The sequence below is a fragment of the Alternaria ethzedia genome (assembly GCF_023757985.1).
Source record: "Alternaria ethzedia strain BMP 0044 chromosome Unknown scaffold_3, whole genome shotgun sequence".
NCBI lineage: Eukaryota > Fungi > Ascomycota > Dothideomycetes > Pleosporales > Pleosporaceae > Alternaria > Alternaria ethzedia.
In genome coordinates, this window is record NW_026056196.1 from 685,830 (window position 1) to 707,141 (window position 21,312).

Here is a 21,312-nt window from a genome sequence, read left to right on the forward strand (position 1 = left end):
CCTTCTCGATGATGGACTCGTTTGTCAAAAGCAGGAAGATCAGCTACCAACCCGCTCCAAGCCCTTTGCTTGTACTTTTGACCGAATGCTTGGGTGTCTGCTCCTTATGGGCAGGCGCTGGTGCTCGGGGCGGGACATATATAAATTACAATGGAAATGTGCATCAGGATATTGCTTGAAGTTTTCATTGATGAGGTACATGTGCTCAGACGCTTAGATGAAGTGTCTATGTGTGCCCTGATCGCTCATGAACTTTTGACAAACGCTCGTCTAATCTTGACAACCACCCAACCCGACCGCCGGAACGCCATTGCATGCATGCAGCCATATCGAACCATATCAACCATTCTTCGTGAGGTCATACTATTACAAGTTCGACTGCGACTGCGCGACCTCCCGCTCAACCTCGTACATGAAGTCAAAGTATGGCTTGTCGAAGTGGTGCACACGCACGTAACCGTCCTCTCCTCCACTGCAGTAGCTGGTTCCTTGTGGGTGTACGGCGACGTAGTTGAGGGGACCGAAGTGACCACGCACACGACCAATCTCCTCCATGAAAATCTTGTGGTAGAAACGGGCCTCGAACTTTCCTTGACGCGCCGAGGTTGTGGTGACATCCATGGCTGCTTGTCCTCCACCAAGAATAACGTAGTCTTTTACGGGTGTGATTGCAGCGGAGTTGAGGGGTGTGTCGGCAACGTATGATTTGAGGACGTTAAGCTCTTCGACGTCGACGAGCTTCGCGGTCTTGTCCTTGCTGGCGGTTATGAAGTAGGTTCGGTCGGGAGCCCATTGGATGTCGGCTGCGCACTGTTAGCTTTCATTCCAGCCAAAGAGGTGTGCATGACACTCACTGATTTGCATGTCTGGCTCATGAACGTCGTAGTTGGAGCTGAGCAGTTCTCCAGTCTTGCCATCCCACTGAGTTATCGAGCCGTCTTCGTGTCCGCTGATGATGTATTTTGCGAGGTATGAGAAGCCAGCGACTGTCGCCTTGGACTCGTCGCATACGATCCTGAGCAGCTGCTCGTCCGACTGTTGCGCCTCCGGGTCGGGGTTGATGGGGTAGACGCAGATGGTGGAGAGATGTCCTGATCGCTTCTCGGTGACACCAAGTAGCTGTCTGCCGTCTGGGGAGAACTCGCAGCGCTTGATACTGGTGTTGAATTCCCAGGTGTGGAGAAGCTTGCCTGTCTGCACATGCCATAACCTCATGGTGTTGTCTGCTCCACCAGTAGCCAGTAGCTCAGAGGATGGGTTTACGTCGACCGTCCATAGCGCTCCCTGATGTCCGTGGTATGTTCCGATTCGCTCGCCGTTGTGTGAGTCTGCACCGCATCAGCTTCTATTCGCATTCCTCTTGTACAGGTTGTTCACTAACACCAGGCGCAAACGACGTGGTCCTACAAAAATTAGTTTCCGCGCGTCAGAAAACCGGGAGGAAAACGTACCTTGGATACGGAGAAAATGATATCTCCATCTGCGTTGTACTGTATGCCATTAGTTTCCTCGTCCCTCATCCTACGCACGGCGCATGCGAACCTTGACTTGCGTGAGCGCACGCTCGTGACCGGAGAGAAGAATGGGCCTCATGGTTGTGATGGGTGTGTGGAGGCGGGGTGGTGTGTCGGCTTATATGTGGCGGGCGGCGTCTCGAAATTTGGGTGACTCTTGTGCATATCGACGTTCAGCGGGCGAAGTGGGCTGCTTGGCGCTAGCCGACTAGCGGCTTTGTCCCGCAACCATAGATGAACGCCGTGCTGAACATCATCTCTCCGCATTGACTCAGCTGTTCATTGAAAGCCTAGTGACTATACATACTGGTTCGAGCCACTTTTCGGGACTGTATCCGGCCTAACGGTGCGTACTGAGATGAGTCACATCTCTCCTTACGAGTAATCATGTATCAACAAGGCGCAGGCTGTAATGCGTATCAGGAAGCAGCCTGTGAGTCACAGATCATTCGTTCCGCAAGCTATCAGCATGCTTTCGTTACTCAGTGATTGAGCTGGCAAGCTGGTAAATCTGAAACAGGTACCTTTTATCATCTCTTATACCATATGCAAGATGAGGATGGGCGCGTTCTCCCGCGGCTGCAATTTTGTCGAGCTTTCATGTGCTCAAACACAGCATTAATTCTGTTGGACAAAGCACCTTGGGTTGGCACCGAGTATCTAGACCGTGGCCAGTCGAAAGCCTCGGAGGTGTTTACATATCACAGATCACTATCTTACCGCATGATACCAGTCACTGATTAACAGTCGCACCCCATTTCAAAGAGAAAGTGAACACCGTGAGGCTTATATCAACGCTGTCTTCTCTCACTCGCCTTTCGTGGGCCTTAATGTAGGCTGCACGCTGCAGAGCTTTTCAGCACTTTCTTCGCATGAAGTGGCCGGTTCAGCCGCATGTGTGTAGTCCAGTTTCTCTCCTTCGTCTACTTACGCTCTCTCACACTCTTAACTATCACTTTTCACTTTCACCGAATATGACAGTATCGCGCTTTCCGTTTGTTGCGAGCGCAGTCTTGGCGCAAACGCGCTGCTCCTTCCACCTCGCGGCTGGCAAGCCCACAATGCTCCAGCGCGACTTCCCAAATACGCCAAATTCGAATCGCGGATCTCGCGACCTCCTCATACAGGAAGGGCAACTGAACAGGTTTGCAGACTACATCAGCATGAAAACAAGCGAAGCAGCTGCCTAACCTCGATGTAGGCTCCACATTGTTTAGTTCCCCACCTCCAATATGGCTTCTGCAGCGCTTCCTCCCTCTATCATTACAGCTACGCTAGGAAGACTCAGGCCTTTACCACCGGACAAGTACATCATAACCTTGGGCCAAGGATGCGATCAGTTTATCGGTACTCCCAACGGTTACAGCGCTACGTATCTGCCACCCAGGCTGTTCCAAGCTGTCGGCGCAGGTCGGGGTCTTGTCAAGAAGATCACATGGGCCTCCTATGGCAGCAGACCCGAGTCTTGGTTCTTCGTCTGGGAGCCTGAAGACGGCACAACGCACTTCATGGTCGGACCTGATGTCCCATCGGCGCTGAAGTCTTTCATCCAGACCATCCAGGATTCCGAATACCTTCGGTCTGGTCTCCGCGTACAGCTCGGCGCCGCCGACTCGTTCGTAGCATGGTCGGGTACGGTGTGGGCATGTGCGAATATCCCAATTCAGCTACAAGCCAAGCTACGAGAGGGAAGTTCCGCAACCCGTGAGGGTAACGGAATTATCAACGGCGAACTGAGGGTAGCCCGTACGCTAGATAACGTCCAATGGAATGCCAACGGGTCATACTATATCAAGAGCGGGGACCGTCATCTCTGGAACTTCGAGGCCAAGCTCATGAGCATTGAATGGAACAAGCTTTGGAAAGGTCTGGAAGGAGATGAGCGGATGCGCAAGATCAACGAAGAGCTCGCTGTGAGTACGCAAATGTGCTATTTTACATCGCGACTAACATGTCCCAGTACGTCTTCATCAGCCCGCATGCGGAAAACGGCGAGACCTTCGTGTTCATCAAGAAACACTCGGTAGGACTGGACGCGCCGTTCGTTGTTGGCTTCGAGAGAGAAGCTATCCACACCAATCTGGAGCATACTAGCAACACTTCTACACCGAGCAGTTCCCGTCCCAGCACGGTCAAGGACAACGAGTCCGATGGAAACGAGCTTCCTGCGCCCGCGTTCGAACAGCGTATGCAGCACATACCGGGAAAGCCAGAGGAGCCTGTACCCTTCCAGTGGGCAACTGTCAAGAAGTCTGGGCGACCGCACAGAGCAGACAATTGGGAGGCAGAGCTCAGGAAAGGCGAAAAAGTCAAGGTCATCCGCGACGAGGGTCGTGACTGGTTCATAGTCATCAACCGAAAGGGTTTCAAGGGTTATGTGCACGGCTCCTGGATCGAATTTGGCGACCTCACAGTGCACAAAGACCCCAAGGCAGTATACGTACAGTTTCAGCAAGACCTACAGACGCTCCTCACACCCGGTCAGCTACAGCAATTCCCAGCGATGTCAAGCTACGTCGACGAGTGCACTAGGCCGGAATGTCAACCACTTAAGGAATCGGTCTCGGTCTCTTCATTGGGCATCTGCTCTCACGATCTGTCGGCACTGCTGCAAGGTTCCGGTAAATACTCGTACGAGTGGCTTAAAGAGACACGGAATCTCTGGCACCCGGACAGGTTTGCCCGCTTCTGCCATGCAGATCAAGCGGAGGATCTCAAGCTCAAAGCAGAGAAAATGTTTGTCATGTATGGGATTCTGATGGATGCGACCAAGGCCTAGAGACTACATGGAGACACGCAAAGTGGGTAACCTAACGTCGATGTAGGCTCGAGAGTGGTCAGTTTTTCCCTGGGTTGATGTAGCTTTGTGAAATATTGCGGACCCGCAGAGTACAGTACATGAATACACAGGACAACCCAGGCGGAGAAGATGATAGCTACAGGCAGGATTGGTTTGGTAGCAGTACAATGAACCATGTTGGAGAAGTCGCGTTGCTTGTTTTGCCCGTTCGGACCTTAGCACCCTGCGTGGTACGTAATAACGCACACGCGAGTCGCGGAGCAAAAGTTTGGCGTCGGCGGGTTCTGATCTTTTTCCGGGGTCCAGAGTGCTATCGGACGCGCCAGACTGAGTCATTAGAAACATACATAGAAATGCGTATCAACACGTCGCGCCGTGCATCCTAGACTTGGAAAAGATACGCAGACAGGATTGGTAGGACGATGAAAGTATATCCGATCTGCGGCGGACGCGTTGGAGTTCTCGCCCGTGGCTTTCCGCAAGCTACAGCTACCCCGCTGAGAAAATATTGGTGCTCGACTGCTCCCCGCCAACTATATACCGTCGTCAAGACTGCGCATACCTCCAGGCAGTTCTCCAGCACACGCTTCACCATGGCTGGACAGAAGATTGACGGCACTGCCATTGCCAAGAGCATCCGCGAGAGGCTCGGCCAGAAGATCAAGGAGAAGCAGGAGAAGAACCCGCGATACCGCCCGAGCCTGAAGATTGTCCAGGGTGAGTCGCATCCCATTGCGGCGGGCTGATAGAGGCAGAGTGCTGACACACGACAGTGGGCGACAGGTCCGACTCCAGCACCTATGTGCGCATGAAGCTCAAGGCCGCCGAGGAGGCCAACATCGACTGCGAGCTCGTCCATCTCCCCGAAGACCTTACCGAAGGCGAGCTGCTGTACAAGATCTACGAGTACAACAACGACCCCACCGTCCACGGAATCCTCGTCCAGTTGCCCCTCCCCAAGCACATCTCCGAGCACACCATCACATCGGCCGTCGCCGACGAGAAGGACGTCGATGGCTTCGGTATCCAGAGCATCGGTGAGCTGGCCAAGCGCGGCGGCAAGCCCCTCTTCACCCCATGCACGCCCAAGGGTGTCATGGTTCTGCTCGAGGAGGCCGGAATCGACATCTCTGGCAAGAACGCCGTCGTACTGGGACGCAGCGACATTGTGGGAAGCCCCGTCAGCTACCTGCTGAAGAACGCCGACGCGACCGTCACCGTCTGCCATTCGCGTACAGCCGACCTTCCAGAAGTTGTTCGCCGCGCAGACATCGTCATCGCTGCTATCGGCAAAGCGCAGTTCGTCAAGGGAGATTGGCTCAAGCCCGGTGCCGTCGTCATTGACGTTGGTACCAACTTCATCCCCGACGACACCAAGAAGAGCGGACAGAGGCTGGTAGGAGACGTCGACTACGACTCCGCCGTCGAGGTAGCTTCGCACATCACCCCGGTACCTGGCGGTGTAGGCCCCATGACCATTGCCATGCTGCTACAGAACCTCGTCGACTCGGCCGACGCGACTTTCGACAGGCAGAAGAAGCGCAAGATCTCGGCTCTTCCCATCCGCATCGAAGACCCCATACCCGCCGATCACGAAATCTCGCGGAAGCAGCACCCCAAGCAGATCACAACCGTAGCGAAGGAGGTTGGCATCCTGCCACACGAGCTCGAGCCATACGGCGCGACAAAAGCCAAGGTCGATCTGTCCCTGCTGAAGCGACTTGAACACCGCCGCAACGGAAGGTACGTCCTCATCGCCGGTATCACTCCCACGCCGCTCGGCGAGGGTAAGTCGACCACCACAATCGGTGTCGCGCAAGCATTGGGCGCGCACCTTGGCAGGATATGCTTCGCCAACGTGCGTCAACCCAGTATGGGGCCGACTTTCGGTATTAAGGGTGGAGCTGCTGGTGGAGGTTACAGCCAAGTCATCCCCATGGACCAGTTCAACCTCCATCTCACTGGTGACATCCACGCCATCACCGCCGCGAACAACCTGCTTGCCGCTGCTATTGAGACGCGCATGTTCCACGAGAACACTCAGAAGGATGCTGCTCTGTACAAACGTTTAGTTCCAGCCAAGAAGGGCAAGCGCGAGTTTGTGCCCGTCATGTTTCGTCGCCTCAAGAAGCTCGGTATCGACAAGACGAACCCAGATGATCTGACCGAGGAGGAGATCTCCAAGTTCGCCAGGCTTGACATCGATCCAGAGACCATCACCTGGCGACGTGTGCTAGATGTCAACGACAGGCATCTGCGCAAGATCACAGTCGGCCAGGCGCCAACAGAGAAGGGTCAGACTCGCGAGACTGGCTTTGACATCTCGGTCGCCAGTGAGTGCATGGCTATCCTTGCGCTCAGCAAGGATCTGTCAGATCTCCGCGAGCGTCTTGGTAGCATGGTCGTTGCCAGCTCACGCGCTGGTGACCCTGTTACCTGCGATGACATCGGTGCTGGCGGTGCTCTAACTGCTCTGCTTACTGATGCCATCAAGCCCAACATGATGCAAACCCTTGAGGGTACCCCCGTTTTCGTTCACGCCGGTCCCTTCGCAAACATCAGCATTGGTGCTTCTTCCGTCATCGCGGACAGGCTTGCCCTCAAGCTGGCTGGTACCGAGCCTGATGAGGACCACGACGCCCAGACCGGATTCGTTGTGACCGAGGCTGGCTTCGACTTCACCATGGGTGGCGAGCGCTTCTTCAACATCAAGTGCCGCTCCTCTGGTCTTGTGCCCGATACTGTTGTCATTGTCGCAACCGTCCGTGCTCTCAAGAACCACGGTGGTGGCCCCGACATCAGCCCCGGTGCCCAACTGCCCGAAGTCTACCGCACTGAGAACGTAGACATTCTCCGTGCTGGTTGCGTCAACCTCAAGAAGCACATTGAGAACGCCAAGCAGTACGGTGTCCCCGTCGTCGTGGCCATCAACCGCTTCGCGACGGACACCCAAGCCGAAATCGACGTGATCCGTGAGGAGGCCATCGCCGCCGGTGCTGAGGACGCCATCCCAGCCAACCACTTTGCGGAGGGTGGAAAGGGTGCTGTAGACCTTGCAGAGGGTATCATCAAGGCCTCTGCCAAGCCCAAGCCCGACTACAAGCTTCTCTACGACGTCAACAGCAGTACAGTACAAGAGCGCATGGAGACCATCGCCAAGAAGATGTACGGTGCTTCCGCCGTCGAGTTCTCCGAGCTTGCTCAGAAGAAGGTCGACACCTACGTCAAGCAGGGCTTCGGCAACCTGCCCATCTGCGTAGCCAAGACACAGTACTCTCTGTCTCACGACCCCAGCCTCAAGGGCGCCCCAACTGGCTTCACCGTTCCCATCAGGGACGTCCGCATGGCAGCTGGTGCTGGATACCTGTATGCGCTCGCAGCGGATATCCAGACTATTCCCGGTCTGCCCACTGCTCCCGGATACCTCAACATCGACGTCGATGTTGAGACTGGCGAGATCAACGGCATGTTCTAAACTATGATGGAAAAAAAGGTGTACAACCCCGAGTGAAGCGTTCAACAAGCTTCATTTGGAACAATCATGTATGATGAGACGACGATTGGCGTTCTTCGGCGCACTAGGCATGTTCAACAGCATCTGGGTGGGCTTCTTATTCAACACATATTGGGACGGTATGCATAGCGTTTGGTATGGCGTCGAATCAACTTTGACGGTTTCTTGTCTGGAAGGATGAATTATTCACATTGAATAGAGAAGCATACTTTGACTTTCACAACTATCAAGAGATGTGCTGTCGAGATGACTGATGTAAACTGCACATGACATACCCCACTGACCCAGCTGATTTTCGTAGATGCGCGCAAGCTATGCTGTGCAAGCGTGCTTGACTGCCACAGCATGTCCTGTTCTCGTGCGCAGGCAGCAAGCAACTCGCATTCCCACACATATCGCAGAGCTACCCGCGTACACATGAACCTGCCGTTCTTCCTCAAAACATCAGACATTCAGCAAGATGACCGACACTCAAATCTCATCAGGATCGACTGAACCTGTCAAACCCACCATGATTGGACTCTACGGAATATCTGGAAGCGGCAAGTCATATCTGCTAAAGCAACTGAAGAACGACAACGACTTCGCACACCAACACTTCACTTTCTATGATGGCTCTTCGCTTCTGGAGAATGTTGTGGGCGGTGGATTGGATGCTTTCAAGAAGATGAAGGATGAACAACAGTACGAGGCCCGCGAACAAGCCCTCTCCCTCGCTGCCAGTCAATGCCAGGCAAACGTCAAGACAGGGGTTATTGCGGGTCATTACATGTTCTGGCAGGCAGGCGACAAGGACGAACCGAAGAGAGTGGGTACAGAGAAGGACTGGGCAACTTACACACACATCATCTGTCTTTTAGTCGACCCAGAGATCGTTGCCACGCGTACCAAAGAGGACAACATCAGAGAGCGCAAACAACTTCCAGTTGAGCAACTACGGAAGTGGCAAGAAGCCGAGATAACGGAATTACGTGCCGTCTGCCGTGATCACGGTATACTATTTACTACAATCACTGAGACGCCAACCACAACTTCGGGACGAACTGGAGAGCGACTCGCAGCACTGTTGAACAACTTCCAAGGCCATGTTGAGGCTGCGAATACCATTGCAGTTGAGCAGGCCGTTGATACTGCGCTTAGCGATCAAGACGGTCTCGATACAGTGCTTCTGCTGGATGCGGACAAGACGCTGGCTCCTCACGATACTGGACTGATGTTCTGGAAGGAGACAACGCTCCCAGATGGCTCCACCGAGTGTCCTTTAAAGGAAGTCTTCCAAAGTGGTTACTCGTATGCAGCCTTCCGGCAGGCCATGCTGCTCTACGAAGAGAAGGCAGATGACTTCGATGCCATATGTGCTAGTGTCGCGGCCAAAGTTGAGATGTACCCTGATATGATCGAGATGCTCACACGTGCTGGATGGTTTACCACACGGCATGTGGACGCACTCATCGTCACATGTGGTATCCGCCGAGTATGGGAGCTAGTCTTGGAACGCAACAATTTGGCGCACATAAAGGTCATCGGAGGCGGACAAATCTCAGACGGCTACGTCGTGACTGGAGAACTCAAAGGCGCCGTCGTCGACCATCTCCACAAGAAGAAATTACGAGTATTAGCCTTCGGCGACAGTCCCCTTGACATGGCTATGTTTCACAAAGCAGACGGCGCATACATCATAGTAGGAGACGAAGCCACCCGAAGCTCATCCATGGAGAAAACCCTCGCCAAAGCCATCAACGATAACAGCCTATCCGCCCTCCAGGTCCTCCTCCCACCCAGCGTCCCTCCACGTCTTGATCTCGATACCCTACCCAAAGCCACCCTGGACACCATAGAACTAGACCACATCTTCCGCGTCCACAGCGATCCATCAACCCGCTTCATACACGCCACTAGTCAGCCCTCGGCGAAACTACTCATGACACCTACGCGCGATGCTACAAAGCAATCACATAGCCTACGCAAAGCGCACGAGCGCGTGGGCTACCACCTCGCAACTTCATACCTAAGCACCATCACTGGCCTAGAAGAAATCGCCATCCCTCACGTCCAAGGCGGCCTGACAGACGGCTACCGTTTCCGCCACGAAAAAGCCACCTTGATAATCCCTCTGATGCGCGGTGGCGAACCCATGGCCTTCGGCGTCAGCAAAGCGCTTCCCGGCGCGGCATTTGCCCACGCAAAGGTCTTTTCGGACATCGACCCCAAGAACTTCGAGGGCAAGCGTACGATTATCCTTGTCGACTCCGTAATCAATACCGGCAAGTCGATTGTGGAGTTCATGGTGCCGTTGAGAGAGGCGTGTCCACGAGTTCGGGTTGTGGTTGTTGCAGGGGTGGTACAGGAGGGCGCTGTTGTAGTCAAGCAAGGAGAAGAAGGAGGAAAGGGGGATGGAAACGGGTTTGCGGAGATGTTGAGGGATGACAAGGAGTTGTGGGTTGTGGCGTTGAGGAAGAGTGGGAATAAGTACAAGGGGAAGGGGGGTACGGATACGGGGCATAGGTTGTTTGGTACAACGAAGTTGGATTAAGGGTGGGATGAGAGATGTAGCATGGGGTTAGGGAAGGACAGGTGAGATTGAGAAAGTAGAGCAGGTAGTTCAGTATGGAGTTTTCTTTACGCACTGTGCATGTAGGGATCTGCAGATGAAGTTGAGAAGACTTCTTCGTCTTCGAATGAACTGTGGTAGATCTCGAAGACATTGATCAAGACCAGCGTCGACATGTAATTACAATGACAGTATAAATAACGGGGGTATCTAACGAATGTCCTCAGCGACACAGAACAGAAAGCAGCTCTCTATCTCCAACAAGCGCCATTGAAAACACACCCTTCCAAGAAAGTAGAAAGAACGCGTCTAAACCCTCTACCTTACCCAGCCAAAATGCCCTTTCAAAGCTTCCCCTGCAACTCCCCCATCCACTCCTTCAACTCAACCCTCTTTCCCCCATCTTTAACAAGCACCCTCCCAAACCACCCCACAAGATCAAACCCCAGATCTCGACTTAACCCCTGCACCCTCTTCAAATTCCTCACGCCCAAGTCATCATGCCCCATAACCTGCAGCGGACACCCCGCCTTGATCATCTCCCTCTGCTGATACTTGTTCCCCTTGAACGCATCATACGGCGAGCCACCCAGGATAAGAAACAGCAACGTAATAGCCAGGGACCAGAGATCTGAAGTCGCGGAAGGACGAGAAGTAGACGAGGAGCTGAGCAGTGACGGGTCGAGGTAATCCCATGTTCCGGCGCCGAGGGGGGAGGCTGTGGATTCGATGGTGGCGGAGGGGTGGGATAGGATGGTTGAGGAGAAGTCTGTGTAGATGGGTTTTGGCGCGGCGGTTGATAGAGGGGACGAAGAGGAGATGAGGATATTAGAGGGTTTGATGTCGGCGTGGGTACACCCTTTGTCTTGCATCCATGCCAAGCTGTTGAGCAGTGCGAGGGCGATGCTAGGGAAGACTTCGGCAAGTCTCGCTGCTCGAGCCTCTTCATCCAGCGTGTTGAGCGTCTTCTGAATCCAGCCTTCCAGCGTGTCGTCCATGGCTTGGAGGAGGATGGCACCGTTGCGTGGGTCTAGGCCGTAGAAAGGGACGATGTGGCTTTCTGCGTCGGGGAAGCGGGAGAGATAAGATAAGATTCTTGCTTCTGCGCTGAGCACCTTTTTGGCGCTGGTCATTGCTGGTACTTTTACGGCGTACATGGGTGGGGTGGCGGGGAGTCGACTGAGGTCTACGCCAGAGTCTATGCTTCGGACTGGGGTGAGTGGTGGAGTCATTTCGGGGCCACAGGGAGGCTGTGATAGTGACTGTTCGGTTGGCTTGGGTGGGCAGGGTTTCGCTAGGAAGACATCGCTCCAGGCTCCTTCGCCAATGGTCTTCTTCCGCCCGCGATCGTCCTTCTTGAAGTCATAGTCCGTTAGGTGATACGGGAAGGTGGTGAGTTCGGTGCTGCCAGGTTGCGGTGACTCGTCCAGTGATAGTCGAGGCCGGTTGAGGGACGATATCGAATCGCCACGTCGTAGACTCGATAACGAGCTTAGAAAGTCGGACGATGTCGAGTTGGACTTGGAATGCGAGGCGCTGCCAGGTGTGATAGGAGGTGTGTCGGCACCACTGTTGTGCATGCTTCGGGGATCATGCGCACCCATAGTTACAGATCTTTTCCTTGTTGGAGAGGTCGGTGGTGTAGAAAGCGTTCGTACGGCAAACGGTCTTGAGAATGGCTTGTCAGACGCACCGATCGTATGATCTTGGCTCGATGCGCTGTACGTCAGCAGGTGAAGTTGGGGTTGTTGCCTCTTCTGCGTGAGTGGTGTCGCTGATGATTCGACTGCCGGCGGATCTTCCCTTGAAGCAGGGAAAGTGAACCGTGAAAGTTGCGCCATGTTCGTTTTACAGTAAGAGTTGCTTGACGATGTTCAAGTTTGACAAGTCACGCGGTACAGTTACAGCGTGCGAGTAGCGCGTGGAGAACTGTTGCCTGTAGCTTGAAGCAACAGCGCGGGAGGGAAAGGTCCAGGGAACTTGAAGAGACGATGCGAAACAGGAACGAATTCTCAAACAAGACAAGAAACGTTGCAAAGCAAAAAAGGTGAGTGGACGTCTCTTTTTGAACGGGGCGTGTCAAACCTGGGTCTGGAACCGAGAGATGGGAACCAACAAAGAAAGGGAGATAGTAAAGTGCTACAGGTAAAGGTACACGAGATAAGAGGACGGATCCACAAGTAGGCTACCGCGCAACCTACTAGAGAGTAAGAAGCATTGTCGATGATAGTCGCAATAAAACGATGGGCGGCGCGTGCGGAAGGCCCGCAGCCAAAGCGTTGTTGGCTGTGTGTCGATGAGTCGAAAAGCGATCGGGACCTGCAAACGGGTCTATAAGCAAAGAACCGCGCTGCGCCCCGGAGTATTCGGGGACGACGGGTGGCACTCGTGGAATCCCTACCCGTACCAACGCGATAGCAATCTTAGGCAGCGCTGTTGGACGCCGATGATTCGGTGGGGGGGAAGAGACAAAGCGCATCCCCTGGGAACACCTCCGTGATTCCAGAAGCCCACCCATTCACACGTCTTTCCTAGCCGGGTGGTCGCGCAGCTGGCTAAGAGCGGTAGCGCACTGATGGCGCGCTGTCCTTGGCTACGGGTCCCCAATTACTGGCCTGCGCTGGGTGAACGTGCGTGGTTTGATTGGGCTGCGCGACCTCACCATTCCCCATCCAGGGTTGGCCTTTGTGTGCGACACGTTTGGCTGCGTGCCATGCCTCGCGCTCTCTGCTTGGATGGACATGCGAAACTTGACGTTTTTGCTCGGAGCTTCTCTGGAGACTTTCGGTGCTTCTTTTCTGTGACGTCGTTATTAACACCGTGGCTGGTGGAGATGGGCTGCGGCACCTGTCGCACTTGTCACAGCTAAGTCATGAGATCGTGAAGGTTGTGGAGCTATCGTGAGTTATCGCTAGCTTGTCGTTGGCTCACATCGCTGGTGTATCTTTTGACTGCCGTCCCGTCCGAGCCACCATGACAGCGAAACGTGGAGATGAGCTGAGCGGCTGAAGATCATCTACTACATGCTGTCATCACCGAAAAGACTTATCCTGCATCGTGACCTTCGTTATACCTTCTTTCGTCAGCGCTTACTGTGAAAACTGGGGCAACTCCGCCGACGCCCCCTGCTCTGCGCTTGCGGCATCAAGCATCGTGAACAAACTACCCCGGATGAAATGCCGGTAGCTCAATAAAGTGTTTTTTGTTGACGTAGCTGAGCTTCAAGCTTTCGAACCAAGACTAGGACAACGGGCGTGGGCTTATCGACCGCACGTATAGTTCGCAGATTGCGCTAGATGCACACGGCTGCATGTGGGGGCTATCGAGCTTGCACTGCTCAATTGCCCATCGGGTGATTCCTCAAGCCACCCGTTCACCAAAACGTGGGAGTCATCCTCAGATCCATCCTGTTGATATCGCGCACGCCAGATTAGGCATGTACAACGCTGATAAGCGAAATTTGACAGCCCAATCTACCAACCTCGAATAGCCGCCATGCACGAGAGTGGAGCCCGACCAAACCTCACGCTGCGAACCATCTGATCTGTATACTTAGGGGTTAGCCATCCTTCGGGTCAAAAACTTCATCGCTCAAATTTGCTTCTTATCAAGTCCACGGTAGGTGCAAAGGGAGAAGATAGATCAACTTGGATAATCGACGATTCATTGCTCTGCTACTCTATCTCCTTCTCACCGAGCCACCGCCGATCGACTGTCCGTCCTACGCTGGACCACGGTACTACGCTGCGAACAGAAACGCTGAAGGGAATTGGTAATAGTCTTCCGCTGCGCCCATTGCTTGAACAAAGGAGATAAGGACACCCAGACACAAAGAGAAAATAGCAACCGATGAAGTGCCAGGGGTAGAAAGACTACATATATACGAGATGGATATAGGTATTATCATCCTCCATGCTGATCAGTCAACGGAAAACCCAAAAGTACCACTCTCTGCCCAACCGGATACAGAGAGATTGAAGAAAACGCCGGCTTCATGATGGGTAATCGTGTGATTGCGCCCTCTGCACTGATGCCATGTGAACCCATTTCGATTGATGATTACAGTATATTGGTGTGGATACCCAAGATATGCACAAAACGCATAGATAGCTCAGAACCTGTTTTGTTGATTTTGATGTTGCTGCTGCTGAGCGACTGAGGAGCGATGATACGAATCGATGATCTGGCCCACCTGCTCCTCGTGCTCGCTCTGGCGTCAATTATCGTATCCTGCGCCTCGTTGCCATGGGCTTGAGGTATTGGCCTGTCGGTACTGTTGTTGACCTTGGCCGTTGCTACCAGGACGGTATGATGGTGCTGGGCTGCGGCGCTCGTAGAAGGATGGCGGTGCTGGTGAGACAGTTCCGTCATTGCCCTGGCTCCGTGGTGGCACGGCAGCGTAGTGCTCGTTGAAGCCGCCCTCCTTAGCAGCCATTTGGCGCTGCTCTTCGGAAGAGTAGTCGTCATCGTCATCAATGCGGCTTCGTGATCCGGTGTATGGGTGGGTGCCCTTGCCCTCACCACGAGCAGTCGCACCGAGTGCGTCGAGCTCAGTAGTTAGCTGAGTTTGCGACTTGATGAAGGAGCCACGGTCGTCGCGCATTGGCTGGTAGCGGGTATCGGGGTTCTTGGTGAACAGAGCGAATCCAGACGAGACAAGAAGCATGAGGAGGAGGATCAGGGCGAAGGCGGCATTAATGATGAAGAAGATGACACCCATGACACCAGTGACGATAGCCTACGAACGTTAGTTGGGAATCGTGGTGGGAGTGAGGGCTACTTACAGGCTGGTTGAAAATCTCGGTGAACATCAACAGGAAGAAGGCGCTGAGGAAGTTGACAGCAGCAATGGCAATGTTGAAACCATTGGTCTTCTTGTCCATCCAGGGACGAAGGACGCATACACCGACAAGCAGAGCAGCCTCGATGAGAACGATGGCGATGGCCTGAACCTTGAATGCACCTTGCGCAAGACCGACAAACATGGCCTTGATAAGGAGGTATCCGAGCCATGGGATGATGAACCAGTAGGCGGCCGCCTTGAACTGAACGTAGAGGAAGCCCCACTTGTTGAGCGCGACAGGGTCCGAGTAGAGGATGTATGCAGGGTTCTTGTGCATGGCGATGGAGCGCTGGGCGATTCGGACCACCTTGGAAGAAGCCCATGCGAGGATACCAATCATGGTGAGCATAGAAAGGATAGCCAGAACGACCAGACCAGCAGAGTCACGCTTAGTTAACTCCCAGAAGCTCAGCATCATCATCTGCGGGAAGCCAATGAGGACGACACGGAAGAGAATACCCTTGAGCACAGTCTGCCAGCCGTTGCGGAAGTCGACGAACTTGTCGCCCTTCATCTTGCCGGCCTTGACTAGACCCTCGCAGATGTACTTGAAAGCCACGACACCGATGACGGTAAAGAGGACAAAGATGACGAAGAAGGTGTATCCAGTGAAGAAGATGTTGGTCGTTTCGATCTTGGCCTTAAAACCAACACGCTCGATGCCGTGGAGAACCAAGCGGTCTCCTCCAGCCTGTGCCTCGGTGGCGGCAGCGTTACTACGGGCCATGAGACGACCGACAGCTCCGGTGGTGAAGTCCAGCGCACGCCTCATCTTCCTCGACTTCTGGACCTCAATGGAGATGTACGACAGCTGGGACAGGTAGGTGGTCGGGCTTCCGCCAGTAGCACGCTGGTACCATGTTGCCATATCCTGAAGGAATTGAACACGGATGAGACCCATGGTCCATTGGAAGTTCTGGGTCCAGGCGGACACGATGGGTGGGAGAGGGACGGCGCAGAGACCGATGAAGGCCTGCGCTTGGAAGTAACCGAATAGCGACATGGCGTTGGCGGCAACGTGCGCGGCGGTGTTGGAATGACCCAGTCCAGACGTTATAGCGGATGCCATGAGACCCAGACCCGCTATGACAGCCGTCACCCATGCCACAGCCTTCTGGTCGACCGAATGTCCGTTTGACAGCTCTGCTTCTACACATGCGAGTTGTTGATGCGTCTCTGCAGACCTGATCTTGACTCGTACGACTGCGTCGAGATCGGGGATTGTGTATGCGATGCCTGTGTGGTGTTAGGGGGGTTGGGCAGCAACTTTGGACGTTTCTTACCTGGGATGACGCTCATGATGTCCTGGCTAATGTCGATGTTGGATTTGATAGTCAGCGGTCCGGCGTTCATTGGGCACATGCCCTCGAGCTCCTTCTGACCGCAGGGGTCGAGCTTCTCGTTCATGGCGGAGTATCCGTAGACGAGCAGTTCGATGTCGGCCTCAATCTTGCCGGCAATGTTGGAGATACCCTCGATCTTGAAGCCCAGACTGCGGTTGCTGGGGGTGAATGCGACGTTGAAGAGGGTGGCGGAGAAGCTGGAGTTGGACATGCACGGGTTGAGCGACTTGGATTCGATGATGCGCTCGCCCGAGACGACGGGCGCCGCGATGGCTGCGAGCCATAACAGCGACTTGGAGAGGGAGAACTTCATGGTGGGCGGTGTTGTTGTGGTGTATTAGGTGCGCGGAGCGAGGTGCCTCAAGGCGCGGGCGTACTCCTTACGAGTACTGCGGAGGGAGGTCGGCCAAACCAGCGGCGCGAGGGAGTCCGTCAGTCACAGTGAATGGGGTTCGTTTGCGTCCTGGAGGGGTGAAGAGAAGCGGTGGGTGCGGGTGAAGGTGCGGGTGAGCGAGTGGCAGTCGGGAGCGACGAATGGGCGGTGATGTCGAAAGAGGTGGTTGCGCAGGACAACTGGGGAAGGGAAACCGGGAAGCAGCGAGGCGAAGAGGCCTGTCTGTCGGCGGCTGGGCGACGCTAGGGCTAGTACAAGGAAGGGGATATGTGTAAACGACCGGACGGGCGCGATCAGCACTTGCACGCAACCCAATAAAAACGATTCAGCGCGCTCTCGTCGTCACCTAACGCTGGTGTTTGGAAAGTGCCTGAGGAGAGCAGGAGATGGGGCGGATGGTAAGAGGATGCCAGCTCGCAGGAGCTGAGGTCTATGCACCGCGTGCCGGCTGCTTCAGGGGAGCGAGACTGCGACGGTCGCGGCGAGTGGGCCAGATGAATACGCGCGGCACCTGCTCAGCGCCCAGCCTCAGAGGATCCAACGGCTGTCAAGTTTGCGATCGCAGGGAATAGTCGGAGCATTTACTGACTGCGCGGTGCTCTACTGCTCTGAGTTCGTCGACACTTGCTTCTCTGCCAGACGCCTTTGTCTTCGCAGGCTCCAGAACGCGCGCCTTCTTCTTTGACCAAGCTGGAACACTCGGATGAGGCAGGGGCGAGGGGGCAGGGGCACTTGCTTCGCCACACTCGCACGCAGGAACAATCTCGTCGGGCCAATCAACACGACGCTCTAGGCCTCTTCTCGCGCTGACTGAAAGTCTGCCAGCCAGGTCCGCCCAGCTCTTCGTATTTCCTCTAATTTTATTGCCGTATACGCGCGAAACCGACATTTCACTCTTCCAGCCCATCCCCGGCCGCTGCACATTGCCGCTCCCTGAAGGATGTCAATATTATGCCATCCGGAATCCTGCGGCACACCAAGTCTGGACTGTCTGGCCAGCGACCCCATCCGTGCTCTCGGCACCAGCGGATGGCTGCACGCAAATAGACCACACCCAGCCTCTCCAGCCAATCATGCCAATCATGCCGCATCTGACTGTGGCGCACTTGGCCAGCGAGGTCAATGAGCCGTCGACTCGCTGCAAGCGGCGCCATCTTCACCACATCGAGATGGACAAGACTGCACTTCAGCGTAGTCTGCCTGCTGTTTCTGGGCGCTGGACACTACGGCATCTCCATCCGCAGCTTGCGTAATGCCCTCACGTGGCATCAGTGTAAACATCATTGTTTCCACCACCATATCGGCCCTCCGTGGACTGAAAGTGTTTACCCAGCCACCGCTCACCACTGTACCACCGGACGATCATCATTCAAGCCATGGGACAGACGTCATGAGCCCACTTGCGCAACGCGTGTCTGCGAACGATCAACGAACGTCTCACCCACATCTGAAACACGCGATCTGCCCATCTACCTCAGAGATTTCCGGCCCGCTCACATCTATCGATACACTTTGCGCAGCCTCATCTTCCAACCTTTCGCACTGGGCTGACCCTGAAGATCGTCATCTTCCCTATGCGCGCCTAGCGGTGGAGCTGCCCCACCAGCCTTGGAACAAGTGGGCGCGAACGCGTAACCGCACGTTTGACCAACATCAACAAACTTGCATCAACCATCTTACTGCCGTTCTTTGTGGTCTTTTGTTTGACGGAAACTCATCAACATTGCGGATGCTCGTAGAAGATACTCAAGTTCTCCAGCTTCATTCACCAGTAGACATGAAGCTGCCTGACGTGACTAGCAACGCGCTGCACCAAAGGTCTGTGGATTTCCTTCTCTTCTCTCTTTCATTCTGTGTGTCGGAGTCTGCAATTCGTCTCTAGACCTGACTGTGGCCGATGGACGTCTTCTTCGAAAACCCCGTTTCTCAGATCTGGGGTTTCCACTAGCTGCACAACACCCGACTAAAAGCTTGCATCATGCCCCGCATGCGGCACGGCTTTTGTAACGCTGATGCCTAGTACATCCGCCTCCTCTATACAAATATCGGTGATGACAACTTTGGACGTTTTGCAGGTGCTTGTATATCCCGTCACTACACTGCCCATTCAGGAGCCCATAGCTCAACATGTCTGCAAAACCTCCATTCCCTATCTTTAATCCAGGTATTCCATTCGAAGGTCCGACGTTTCACCCCTTCTCACTACTTCCAACTACTTCCAAAACAACTACGACTATTGATATGGCGATCCGCCATCCGGCGTCAGCGCATCATTAAAGTCGAGATCTCCAGTCCCTGGCTAGCAGACCCTTCAACCTGCCTGGAGCGTGTAGGAGATGCGTTTCGTGGCAACGCCAGAATACTTGCAGAGTGCGGAAGCAGGCACCTCGTTACGCTTCACGGGCACCAGATCCTGAGCAAATACTTTCGTGTTTGTCAAGATTCTCGACGGGAAGCTTTCCTATTTTACCGCGAAGTTCGAAGCGCAAGACCATGTTATGGATGTGCTGCCCGCTTTTGGGTTTTGGTTGTTCCCGTTGGAGGCAATGAAGATGATGGTGAATGAGAGTGATAAATCTGATAGATGTGTTTTCGATATGAGTATGGTGATACCGGGGCTTGGGGTATCTGTTATGCACGGCCGTTAGCGCACTGCTATGACTTGCTCATGGGTACGTTGTAACGTTGCGGATCCTCGTCTGATCAAGGCCGGAAAAGACTCGATCTGAAAGGAGCACCAAGGAGAAACTTGGCAGTTCAGATAGCATATCAAAGGTATTCTAGTCGACAACCTTCTTCTACTTGCGGGGTCGGGATGACGGAAACGCAGTGTTTGTTTGCTCCTCCGTCCGCGGCGGTGTGTAGGCGTTTGAAGGTATGCAAGCTCCCGCCCTTCACTTCCTATTTTCCCCATCGGCGAGCAAACGGATCTGCGCACGTGCGCTGAATACCGACTATTCTTAATAATCGTACTTTGGATACATTGCCCTCTCGTACTATCAAGCATCCAAGTCCAAGATGTCGCACGCTATCACTGCCTTCGAGCACAAGACTGATGGCCCTGACAATCACAACCAAGCCAAACTTCAACTACTGCTAAAGAACAAGCTTCAAGGCGTACCGCCTAACCACCTCCCCACAGTCACACTAGCGGACATCCTCGACCAAACTCCACGAGCGCTAGATATCGCCAACATACCACCAGATATCCAACTCCCGTTTTTCCTCCACAACCGCGCCGCCATCGACCGCTACGCGAGCAAGCCCATCAAAGATGGAGAAAAACAAAGTATGGAAATCACTCGAGCGATCTGGTTCTACCGACTCGACCAAACGCACCATTTCCAACGCTTCCACGACATCATGAGGTGGAACACCGCGATCTTCGTTGCGCTGTTAGCTCAACACTCGCAGTCAAGCGAACAGAAGAGCTCTGCACACAGCGAAGCAGGAGTACTCGATCGTCGTCGTGGAACCATGGACTCCTACCGCCCCGGACGGGTTACCACTCCCACACACGCAGCCATCCCTCCTGCCGCCATCCGTTTCATAAAGCAATACCTCGCCGCCGTCATCGAGCACCACAACACACCCACCTCCAGCTTCGCTGCACGCGAGTCGTTCATCTTGAACTGGAAGACAGGACCATGGGAGTTATTCACCGTGTTTGGTGGTGCGCAGAAGAAGCTGCTCAAGAACGCTATGAAGAAGCTGAGCAAAGAGTGGGAGACTGAGTTGCGTGTTGCAGAGTCACAGTTGGGTAGGGAGCGGTACGAGAGGAAGGCTGGCAAGTTTGTGGGTGGGGTTGTGCCTGGGAAGAGGGAGATGGGTGTGCGTGCTGAGGAGGTGAAGAGGGAGGATGGGAATGTCGATATGGCAAACGTGGTGTTGTCTGGGCGGGGAGAAGGCGAAGGAAATAGTGGTAATGCGCTGTTGCAGGCCCTTCTGGCTCCGTACGTACCGCGGACCAATGAGACTAGGGTGCAGGATGGAAAGGGGGTCAAGAGTGGTGCAACTGAGGTCGAAGGAACACTGGTCACGGATGTGAGAAGTGCTATTGCGGCTTTGCAGAATATGCAGCCGAGGGATATTCTACCGGTGCTTATCCGCTTGTTCCCAGCATAGATGGACGTCTTGCGTTCACTAGGGTTGTTAGATACCCGTGGCTAGAAATTCATGAGTCTGGATAGAAGGCTGTAGAGGCCTTGGCATCTTACGTTGAACCTTCGGGGCATAAGATACATGTAGGAATCATCGCGAACCACAATGCCTCGAAACCTTCACAATAGTACAAATGGGGGCATAATATATGTTCAAACAAATGAGATTCGTAAGTCTATCATCGGTATCTAC

At 54.2% G+C, this 21,312-nt stretch overlaps 7 protein-coding genes across 7 annotated transcripts; 4 read left to right on the top strand and 3 right to left on the bottom strand.

The window, feature by feature from the left end:
- Window positions 1–366: 366 nt before the first annotated feature.
- TIF34 (translation initiation factor eIF3 subunit) lies at window positions 367–1,593 on the bottom strand (the record flags this gene model as incomplete). Its single annotated transcript, XM_049373368.1, has 5 exons — window positions 367–803; window positions 855–1,328; window positions 1,382–1,403; window positions 1,452–1,490; window positions 1,549–1,593. The coding sequence occupies 5 exons, from the start codon at window positions 1,591–1,593 to the stop codon at window positions 367–369; spliced, it is 1,017 nt and encodes a 338-aa protein (XP_049236738.1).
- A 1,153-nt stretch (window positions 1,594–2,746) lies between these two features.
- On the top strand, window positions 2,747–4,293 carry J4E87_001728 (uncharacterized protein; the record flags this gene model as incomplete). The annotated part of the gene is made up of 2 exons (XM_049373369.1): window positions 2,747–3,427; window positions 3,475–4,293. 2 exons carry the CDS (start codon window positions 2,747–2,749, stop codon window positions 4,291–4,293), a joined length of 1,500 nt encoding a protein of 499 aa, XP_049236739.1.
- Window positions 4,294–4,907: 614 nt separating this feature from the next.
- Window positions 4,908–7,789, top strand: J4E87_001729 (uncharacterized protein; the record flags this gene model as incomplete). The annotated part of the gene is made up of 2 exons (XM_049373370.1): window positions 4,908–5,031; window positions 5,088–7,789. 2 exons carry the CDS (start codon window positions 4,908–4,910, stop codon window positions 7,787–7,789), a joined length of 2,826 nt encoding a protein of 941 aa, XP_049236740.1.
- A 499-nt stretch (window positions 7,790–8,288) lies between these two features.
- J4E87_001730 (uncharacterized protein) lies at window positions 8,289–10,361 on the top strand (the record flags this gene model as incomplete). The annotated part of the gene is made up of 1 exon (XM_049373371.1): window positions 8,289–10,361. One exon carries the CDS (start codon window positions 8,289–8,291, stop codon window positions 10,359–10,361), a length of 2,073 nt encoding a protein of 690 aa, XP_049236741.1.
- A 362-nt stretch (window positions 10,362–10,723) lies between these two features.
- J4E87_001731 (uncharacterized protein) lies at window positions 10,724–11,983 on the bottom strand (the record flags this gene model as incomplete). The annotated part of the gene is made up of 1 exon (XM_049373372.1): window positions 10,724–11,983. The coding sequence occupies one exon, from the start codon at window positions 11,981–11,983 to the stop codon at window positions 10,724–10,726; it is 1,260 nt and encodes a 419-aa protein (XP_049236742.1).
- A 2,612-nt stretch (window positions 11,984–14,595) lies between these two features.
- Window positions 14,596–16,878, bottom strand: J4E87_001732 (uncharacterized protein; the record flags this gene model as incomplete). Its single annotated transcript, XM_049373373.1, has 3 exons — window positions 14,596–15,117; window positions 15,164–16,458; window positions 16,506–16,878. 3 exons carry the CDS (start codon window positions 16,876–16,878, stop codon window positions 14,596–14,598), a joined length of 2,190 nt encoding a protein of 729 aa, XP_049236743.1.
- A 3,099-nt stretch (window positions 16,879–19,977) lies between these two features.
- Window positions 19,978–21,084, top strand: J4E87_001733 (uncharacterized protein; the record flags this gene model as incomplete). Its single annotated transcript, XM_049373374.1, has 1 exon — window positions 19,978–21,084. One exon carries the CDS (start codon window positions 19,978–19,980, stop codon window positions 21,082–21,084), a length of 1,107 nt encoding a protein of 368 aa, XP_049236744.1.
- Between the last annotated feature and the right edge of the window lie 228 nt (window positions 21,085–21,312).